This window comes from Xyrauchen texanus, chromosome 29 (assembly GCF_025860055.1).
Source record: "Xyrauchen texanus isolate HMW12.3.18 chromosome 29, RBS_HiC_50CHRs, whole genome shotgun sequence".
NCBI classification, from domain to species: Eukaryota; Metazoa; Chordata; class Actinopteri; order Cypriniformes; family Catostomidae; genus Xyrauchen; species Xyrauchen texanus.
Window position 1 is genome coordinate 31,109,489 of NC_068304.1, and position 9,989 is coordinate 31,119,477.

General features: G+C 37.7%; 1 protein-coding gene across 1 annotated transcript; it reads left to right on the forward strand.

Moving 5' to 3' along the window:
• The first annotated feature begins 1,072 nt into the window (after window positions 1–1,072).
• Window positions 1,073–3,514, forward strand: LOC127623293 (mRNA decay activator protein ZFP36L1-like). The gene is made up of 2 exons (XM_052097686.1): window positions 1,073–1,246; window positions 1,462–3,514. Exons 1-2 carry the CDS (start codon window positions 1,193–1,195, stop codon window positions 2,500–2,502), a joined length of 1,095 nt encoding a protein of 364 aa, XP_051953646.1. The 5' UTR covers window positions 1,073–1,192; the 3' UTR covers window positions 2,503–3,514.
• The last annotated feature ends 6,475 nt before the right edge of the window (window positions 3,515–9,989 follow it).

Below are 9,989 nucleotides of genomic sequence, written 5' to 3' on the forward strand. Positions count from 1 at the left end.
ATTAGGTGGCCTTAACTGCTATGTACTAAGATTAAATGTATCACCACAACAGCATGCCTATGTATTTACTACATGCTGTTCTCCAAAATGCCCACATTTGCTGCTACTGAGGTTGAGGTAGGGGTAGGTTTAGGTGTAAGGATATAGTTAGGGTTAGGATTAGGGGTTAGAGTTAGGTTTTGGGCTAAGGGTTGGGTTAGGGGTAAAGTATGTACTTTAAATGTAATTACAATGCAACAGCATGCATGTACATAATAAGTACATTGTATCAAATGGTTAAGTACATAGTAGTTAAGGCCACCTAATATAAAGTGGGTCCATATGATTTGTGTCACTTGATCAATATGATTAGTAATACTTACATTCTCTATTATCTACTGGAGGCAACATTAAAATCCTCACAAGAACAATATTTTCCATGCGTATGTCACTTTCAAAGAAATATGCATGACATTCAACAAGGACACAGTTAATGATAAAAATCATTGCATACAGCCCATTTTAACTCTACAATTTTCTTATGAATGTGCTGTTTTTGTTTATATTGCTGCTGATTGACAGGGAATGGACTATATAACAGGATGCAGATGGTGCAGATTCGGAACCTCAGAATTAAATTTTACTTGGCCCATCCCATTAGCGCTTTGCATACCCAATTTCGTCAAAACCCACTTGTGAGAGCACTAGTGCTCTTACAATAGGGCCCTTAAATTGAAATTTGGCGGCATTCAAATATATAATAAAGACAAGCTAAAATTATATCGACACTCCACGACCTTATTAAGAAATTAGTTTTTTTGGGGTGGAACTTGCTCAGAATTTCATTCGTTTTTCTATTTGTAAATAATATTAATATTTCCTTTATGGTAAATATCAGGTATTTTTTCAGCTATTGGCCACACATTTTAAGAAATCAGTTAAAGTATTAAAGTTTATGTTTACAATTTTGTGGTCTTCTGCATGGGATAATTAAAGTATGATAAAACTTGTCTCATTCCTGTGGGAGTGTGTACCCCCACACCACTGAAACACGCCTCCTCAAAAAGGTGGGAGTGGTTACAGGTTGTGGTTATAACCTGAAATTTCAACAGCGTGCTTGTAACAGAAGCAGAGACTAACGTCACTATTGGTGAGCAGTTCAACATTTCTTTAAGTGCACATAAAGGCTCATAGCAGCAAAGGCATCTTGAAAATGCCATCTAATTTTCTCGCGCCCTTCCTGGAGTTGGATGATGAATTTTGCAAGGTAAGAAGGTTAACTATAATGAAAATATTATCTTTTTTTATTATTATACGAGCTTGGAATTTAAACTTTTAAATTGCTCACACGTTTGAACAAAAACTGTTCACTTTAAGGGTCTTTCAAGACGTTTTTTGTGCAACTACTTTCGTGCGTCTTTGAAACTTGGTGTGCAAAACAATACAAAGTGCGCTTAGATTCTTCTCTCTCTCCTTTCCCAGAGTTTCCGCTGTATCGATCTGACAGATGACGCACAGAAGCAGCGTGTGGTGGGATTCCAGCGCAGACATTCCCTATGCCCAATCACAATGCCCAACTCCAAATTCAACAGCACCGACAGCAGACCTTGGCCACTGTCCAGCATCAGCCAACACTGGCATCACGAGCAGAAGCAACAGCTACCCCGCTCTTCTCTGAACCACATCCCCTTCAGAGTAGACAGGTCTGTCAGCATGATCGAAGGACACGTGAGCCGTCTAGGAGTTTGTGAATCTAATGCACCCACCTCTCTCCCTCCACCACCCGGTCTCAGCATCAGCAACAGTTCTCTGGCCTCTCCGAGGGTTCTCTGCGTGTCCACCGAGCCCGTGTCCACCCGCTACAAGACGGAGCTTTGTCGTACTTATGAGGAGAGCGGCACCTGCAAATACGGGGCCAAATGTCAGTTCGCGCACGGGATGGAGGAGCTGAGAGGCCTCAGCCGGCATCCAAAGTACAAGACGGAGCCGTGCCGCACTTTCCACTCCATTGGATTTTGCCCGTACGGTGCTCGCTGTCATTTCATACACAATGCGGACGAGCAGCATGGACTCCCTGAGAAGAGCAGGGAGCGACCTCAGCTTCTCCGGCAAAGCGTCAGCTTCAGCGGCTTCTCCTCACAACCGCACGCCCTGAACGGATTTCACGCTGTACCGGACGCGCTCGCCTTCTCCAGATCATCTTCGGTGTCCCCTCCACCTTCAACGGGTAGTCCCGACCTACTATCTCCTATGTTTCCAGAGCCTGGTACTCTGAATCATAGTTACCCCTTCGCGGATCTGGGTAACAAGGACACGCCGCGTTTTTACGCCATCAATGACTCCAAGGCAGGCAAATCCAACCTGGCCTACACACTGACAGGCCTGACGGCTCTGCAGCGCAGCGCATCCGCAGACTCTCTCTCTGACCAGGATGGCTACACCAGCTCCAGTAGCCTGAGTGACTGCGACTCCCCCGGCATTGAGGGCAGGCGTCTGCCCATCTTCAGCCGCTTGTCTGTCTGAGACGATTATAATAACATTACCTGTGCATATTGCATTCTTACACAAGCAGATGTTTCTCTGCTCTGATTTGAAATATTTTCTACATATTCCTGTTTATATGACATTTTAAGAAAGAAAGAAAGAGAAAGAAAGAAAGAAAGAAAATGTTGACAATGTATACTGTTGTATACCAGTTCAAAGCTGCAGTGGGTAGAGGTATTTCTTGTTTGGGATAGGTCTCAACACATTAACCTTTAAAAGTGCCAGGTTTGAAGTATGAACCTATAGCACAGAAGCTCCTTCCTCTGGCCCATTCCCATGCACCCATCTGCAGTCTAACCAAAGCTGAGCAAAGAGTATATACAATGTGTAGCCCGCTCTCCAACCATACTGTATGCAATATTTAGCCTTTAGTTAAGGTATTTTTTTAAAAATTGAGAGTATTATCTAGTAATTTTTACCATAGTTACTTCTAAAATCTATTTATTGCCTTTTTTATAATGTCCTGTGATTTTTGTTATTTTGTTGAGTGTTATATACATTTTGAAGAAGGATCAGTTTTTTTTTTTTTATTCTTTGAGCCCGTATGTCTGCTTTGCACAAGCTAATTCTTAGCTTTAATGAAGACCAGCTGCTCAGAGTCTAAATGTTGGAATCTCAGGATTGTTTTTGAAATGGTATTGATAGGTTATATGTCTTGTATCAGCCTCACCGCCTTTATTAGTACAAATAGTCAAAGATATCCACAAGGAATAGTCAGAGATAGTCATATGCAAATTAAATATAAATGTGACAAGTGGCCAAGTGACAATGTACAAAGAAGTAAAGTTATTCTGTGGTCTTCATCCCGTGCACTCTTAGTTTTTATTTAAGGGACGAAACTTGCCATTTGCAACATGCACATTTCTCCGTCTGAAACATACTGTAGTTCATGACTTGCAAAAATGAACTGGAAGTTCTTGTGGTTGTAGGTTGTATTTTATAATAATTGTTTCTCTTTTTTGCCTTGTGACATAAGACACGCTTTTGCCTTTTCTTAACTTAAAACATATTTATTTAGTTTTTTCGAAGTAAAAAAAAAAAAACAGTATATTGTGTTGTGCTTTTGTTTCATGTTTGTTGATATATAATTTAAATGAACTGTTTACATGCCATGGTATAGCAATGTCCATTTTCATTATAATATATTGTTTTAAAATAAAATTTCAAGGGTACAAAAATTAGATTTTTGCTTTCTTTCCATCTAACGAACAGTTGTGTCTGACTTCACTTTGCTCATTTTAAAACATTTCCTGTTTTCCAAACTTTAAAAGCTTTGCATTTCAAACTGCTGTGTTTATAGCAAGAAGTTGAGTTTATGCCACACTTATTTAATTTTAAATACACAAACACGGTTGAATGCTACTACTTCCATCTGCCTAGAAAGAAAAATGCATACTTGACAGCTCTTTCAATTATTCAAGCTGAAAACATGCACAAAAGACAAGTGAACAGATGAAGGCTTTTGTGTGTGGCTTTGTTCATTGTTCAAGCAATTGTGCATGGAAGACTAAGAAACATCCCACTGTCACATATGGCCACGGACAACAGCCAAAGATCTCACTGCCCTTTATTGAGATAGGGCAGTAAATGAAATGCAGGGGCATTTCTCACATCAGGGCGCCTTTGTGAGGCTGCTCTCATTTTACTTAACAACATTTGTATGCTAATGGTATGACAGAAGGAAGAGTGATTTACAAGTCTATTGCAGAGCAGTAGGTCTTTGGAGCACCTTACTGCTGGGTTTATATTTGGAACTGAGAAGGATGGGAAAGGGGGTATTCATCATGCAGGCTGCTGGCACAGTAAAGCATTTCTATAGGGCTACATGTAGGACACACACATACAGCACACATACGGTTAAAACTGGTAAAGGCATAACCATAAACTTAGGATAACTTAGTATTTCACTTTTTGATGAACATTTGAGCTGCTAATTTTCAATGTGCATTCAAGATGCATCACCACTCAGCCTTTATGATAACTCTCCAAAACTCTCCATGAAAAAATTATGTTGGAGCTGTAGATTCTTGTCTGTTTTTAATGACTGTTTTGAAAGCATGTAATGTCTAGTCTACTTTATTCAACTGAGTAAAATATTCTTGGGCCAACTCTTACTGCAGACTTAGCTTGAAGCTACTGACACCTTGTGGCATTTATGCAATAAATACCCAGGCTCTGAGACATGCATAGGGTTGGGGAAATTATTGCAGTTCTTCTTACCAACCACACGAGGTGAGCAGATTTTTTTTATATAAAAGGGCTTGTTATATTTTCTATGAGATAAGTACAGCAAACGTTGTCTTCCTGCAGGGGGCTAAAGGGCGTTCATAGAGCCTAATGTCCCACTGACATGCATTCAAATCTCAGAATGCATTTTTCTTTGTCCAATTTGTCCACTTAAAGTAGCCTATGACTTTGGAAGCCCTGGTGTGCCATTTACAAAAGAATGATATATTGATAATAAATATATTGATAGATTGATATTATTGATAATAAATTATCAATCTATTAATTTGAAAATAAAAATGTAAACAAATAAACCAATTTATAAATGGACAAATAAATAGACATTTAAATTTGCATAAATAAACCAATAAAAAAATTGACAAATTAATTGACACATTTAAATGTGTTTATTTAATTCATGTTTTAAAATGTACTTATATTTAGCAATAAAATAGCACATTAATAAATCATTTGTAAAAGCACCTTTTAAATGGTGTTTTTAAAAGCACTTGGCAGTTGCTTTCCTTCATCCATTGGCCAGATGACTTTTTTCATCCATTTACCAATTTATTTTCTTTATTGTTTGACTTTTTTTTTTTCTTTTACCATTTATCAATCCATGGCAGTTGAAGCTCATGAGTGGCAATTAAAAAAGAATTAAGGAATAAATTAGCAATCGATTAATTTGAAAATAAAAACTTGAATAAATAAATCAATTTATAAATGGACAAATAATAAAAACACATTTAAATGTGTTAATTGATGTATTAAAATGTCATTATATTTCATATACAATTGTGAAGTAATAAATCATATTTATTTCATCTTTAGAATGTCATTAAATGTATCAATAAATTAGTACATTAATGAGTCATTTAAATGCACTTTTTAAATGTACTTTAAAAGGACCTTTCAAATTGCATTTTAAAAAGGTATTTGGCAATATTTTTTCTTTTTTTTCTTTTCTGATTAACATTTTTTATTGATTCAAATAGTTAACAAAGAAAAGCAAAAAAAATATTCACAGAATCAAATTTAACCCCCACTATTACCCCTCCCCATCCCAATCCCCAATACATGTGTGTGTCTGTGTGTGTATAATATACAAACAACTGTTAGTTCCGGTCCTCAAATCTGATTGGACGAGAGACGTTCCATGAGCACTGATGGTCTGACAGGATCAGCACTGGGACACTTCACTGTGTTTATTTATCACTCCACTTGTGTTCGTGCCATTAAGAGCAGTGCATATCTGTTATGAGTTACTGCCTTTATTTTTTTAATTACATATGTTAGCCAGCAGGTGGTGGCAAAAGATCATTTTTGTGTGTAATATGAGCCAGTTGGTGACATAAAGTGAATCTGACATAAATTGTTTACATCATACCTGTCAACATTTGGTTTTCAAAATGGGGGGGGGGATTGTTATGAGCCTACCTCTTCATGCTGTAAGAGGTAGGCTCATGCTGTTAAGTGTACTGCACCTGTTAAGTGTATTATTTACATTGCAATACCCATAAATGAAAACATAACTTAATTTATTAATATTTCTTAATTTTTTTATTTGTCATTTTATTACAACAAAACATCACAGTTTTTAACACTGGTACAAACACATAACACTGTGGTACAAACTAATTTAACACATTTATTTACAGTTCATTCCTTGAGCATCAATAACTGTCTCTCTTTTGTAAACATAAGTACAGTATGTTTTGTAAACATGAATATGTGCTCACTTTTTTTTTGAAGTGTTGTAATTGTATGTGGCAGATTTTGCTGCTCTCAGTGCCCTCTTGGACGGAGTGTATTTTGAAACCAAACCGGTGTGGTTTATTTTGCAGGATAGGAGAGGGCAAAGAGTGCTGTTATTCATGCTCATGCGATTTTCTGTAACTCTCTGTCTGTCCTTTCGTGATGAAGGATGAGATCGCCTGTGTGCCCTTACTTGCCTCATCTGCGCGATGGTGCCGCTGTGTTTTAATGTGCTGGCTAATGTCATTTTTCCCGCCGTGGCCTACATTAAAATCAATGCGACATACCTTACAAAAAGCGTGGAGGTTGTCTATATGACTGGGTAAGATGCACGTACATTGTTGTGTCCAACATTGTTGAAATTTACAATTGTACTTCAGTTTCTTTGCGGGGACACCGCCTTCACCTGCCATCATGTCTATCGGCTCGCTTTCGGGTTAAACTTTCCGCGACTGCGCAACTGGGTTATACTAGGTTGCCAGGTTGAGGTGACAAATGGGTTGAGATTGTAAATGGTGTGTGGATTGTGTGAATATAATGCATTTAATAAAATCTGGCAACTGATCAACATTAGACAAACATATTGGTCCGATTAATAATAATAATCGGCGATTATTCATAAAGGAGTTTGGGCCATGCAAATTACGGGAGTTTCCCGGGAGAAATAACAAACCGGGAGGGGTCCGGGAGATAGGGCTAAAAAACGGGAGAAACCCGGGAAAAACGGGAGTGTTGACAGGTATGGTTTACATAGAAAAGTGCTCTGTGATCACTCGTATTAGCACTACATTACTTAAGCTAGGACATTGTTTTAAACGGCTTTAAATGATCAATTTCAGGATTAAGACTTATTGCAGCTGAGAGACATGAAGGACTGTTTGATTACAGAACTCGAGGCGCTCACCGAGTTTCCACATTGGATGCACACTGTTTAAAAATGGCGGAGGACATCGCTCTATATTGATCGACTTGAGAAAGCTGACCCCCAGAACGCTGACAACATATCTGCTTGGGAGTGGCAACAGGTGATCTCTCTCCATGATACTATTTCTGAAGTAAACTTTTGAATTACTAATGGAGATTTGGACCCATCATTTGTTTTGGACCAGCAGATTCTGATATTCTGATCCGTAGCTAAAATAGTTCCATGCACAAATGCGTTTTTATGACCTTATTCGTTTTTCCAATTTTTAAAAAAATTTAATTGTTCATTGAACTGTTGTATATAAGCAATATCACACTCGCAATCGTGCAATATGGCCCTATATCAGCACTGCTGTAAATACCTACAGCACTCGGGCTGCGGCCTAATCACAGCAGTGCTGATGTAGGGCCATATAGCACTCTTGCTCGTGTGATATTCCAAAACAAAAAAACAAAACAAAAATGAAGTAACTGACTCAATTATGGAATCTCCTCACGTAGGGGAACTGATGCTCCTTTTGGCTGTCTGACATGTGAATTAAAACCAGATGAGAGGCACATTTGGGTTTTTTCTCTCTAAGCTCAAGCAAAAAAAAAAAAAAAAAGTGTAGAGTTTATTCCAAAACAAGTGAGGAATCTACATAGGCAGCATTTTAAATGGATCTTTTCATTTCCAAAAATGACAAATCTGTTATCATTAATTCACCTTAAAGTTGTTGTTCCAAACCCATATGACTTTCTTTCTTCCATGGAATATTAAAGGAGAATGTTTGTTATATACAAATTTCATTTTCGTTCTACTTTTTTGTTGACACTGACTGCTTACTGTACTGCATCAGTTCCCCCACGCTGATGTAGGGCCATATAGCACTCTTGCTCGTGTGATATTGCTTAAATATATATATGTATATATATATATATGTATATGTATATGTGTGTGTGTGTGTGTGTATGTATATATATATATATATATATATATATGTGTGTGTATATGTATATGTATATGTGTATATATATGTTTATGTACATATATGAGTATATATTGTAAAATCATGTGAGATGAAAATTAACAAACTAAATGGTGTGCAATATAAAATGGTAGTAAATGAACATTCTGAACCTTATTTGAGTTCAGTATGTCACATGACCAAGAAGCTATTGAAATAAGAAAGATTAAAATATTCATGTAAAATAGTGTGAGATGAAAATGGACAAACTAAAAGGGTGTGCAATATAGAAGTTAGGGTACTCAAGTAACATTCTGGGCCTCATTTGAGGTCAGTAGGTCACATGACCAAGGGAGCTATTGAAATTAGAAAGTTTAAAAAGTTTATGTAAATAATGTGAGATGAAAATGGGCAAACTAAAGGATGTGTATCTGGCTCGGACCTGAGAAAACACGGGACGAAACCGACTCAACCCTGAGATTGTAAAATCTTGCAAATGTATTGGGTGTTGCCCAACCTGCTGCTCTGCATATGTCTGCTAGGGATGTGCCCCTGGCCAGTGCCCATGAGGATGCAACACTTCTTGTTGAGAGTGCTCGGACCCACAAGGGGGGGTGCACGGCTTGGGTGCAATAGGCCAACGTAATGGCGTCCACTACCCAGTGGGATAGCCTCTGTTTGGAGACAGCGGAGAGGACCACTGAGAGATCCCAGGAGGGGAACAGGCTCGGCCGGGAGGGATTTAACCTCCGGGCACCTTTTAGGAACCTGATAATTAAGTCGTGCTTACCCAAAGACTTGCTGTCTACTGTGTCGTGGTGGACTGTGATAGCAGCTAAATACACCTTCAAGGTGGAGGGGGATAGCCTCCTTTCCTAAATATATATATGTATATGTATATATATATGTGTGTGTGTATATGCATATGTATATGTGTATATATATGTTTATGTACATATATGAGTATATATTGTAAAATCATGTGAGATGAAAATTAACAAACTAAATGGTGTGCAATATAAAATGGTAGTAAATGAACATTCTGAACCTTATTTGAGTTCAGTATGTCACATGACCAAGAAGCTATTGAAATAAGAAAGATTAAAATATTCATGTAAAATAGTGTGAGATGAAAATGGACAAACTAAAAGGGTGTGCAATATAGAAGGGTACTCAAGTAACATTCTGGGCCTCATTTGAGGTCAGTAGGTCACATGACCAAGGGAGCTATTGAAATTAGAAAGTTTAAAAAGTTTATGTAAATAATGTGAGATGAAAATGGGCAAACTAAAGGATGTGTATCTGTGTTTCCGCTACTCTCGTCTCCCTACATCTTTTATTGCATTTTATTTTTAAAGTGTAACACCCATCCTCACCCATCCTCTGATGTACAGATACAATCTTGGTTCATTAAAATAAAAAGTTACATTTGGGCAAATTAGAACGCTGAACCTCTAAAAACGAATGATAAAGAGAAATAAGCAGAATAAGAAATGCATGCACTCTCCATCTATGGGTACACTTAACACAATAAATAAATTGGCATGCATAATGTAGTGAAGTTTAGTCCAAACTGACAGTTCTATATGTCAAGCTAAGAAACATTTAGAATTT

Bases quoted from the DNA above. Each gene is read 5' to 3' on its own strand.
- LOC127623293 (XM_052097686.1), top strand. From the start codon at position 1,193: ATGCCATCTAATTTTCTCGCGCCCTTCCTGGAGTTGGATGATGAATTT. The intron at 1,247-1,461 runs GTAAGAAGGTTA...CTCCTTTCCCAG, and splicing joins TGGATGATGAATTTTGCAAG to AGTTTCCGCTGTATCGATCT.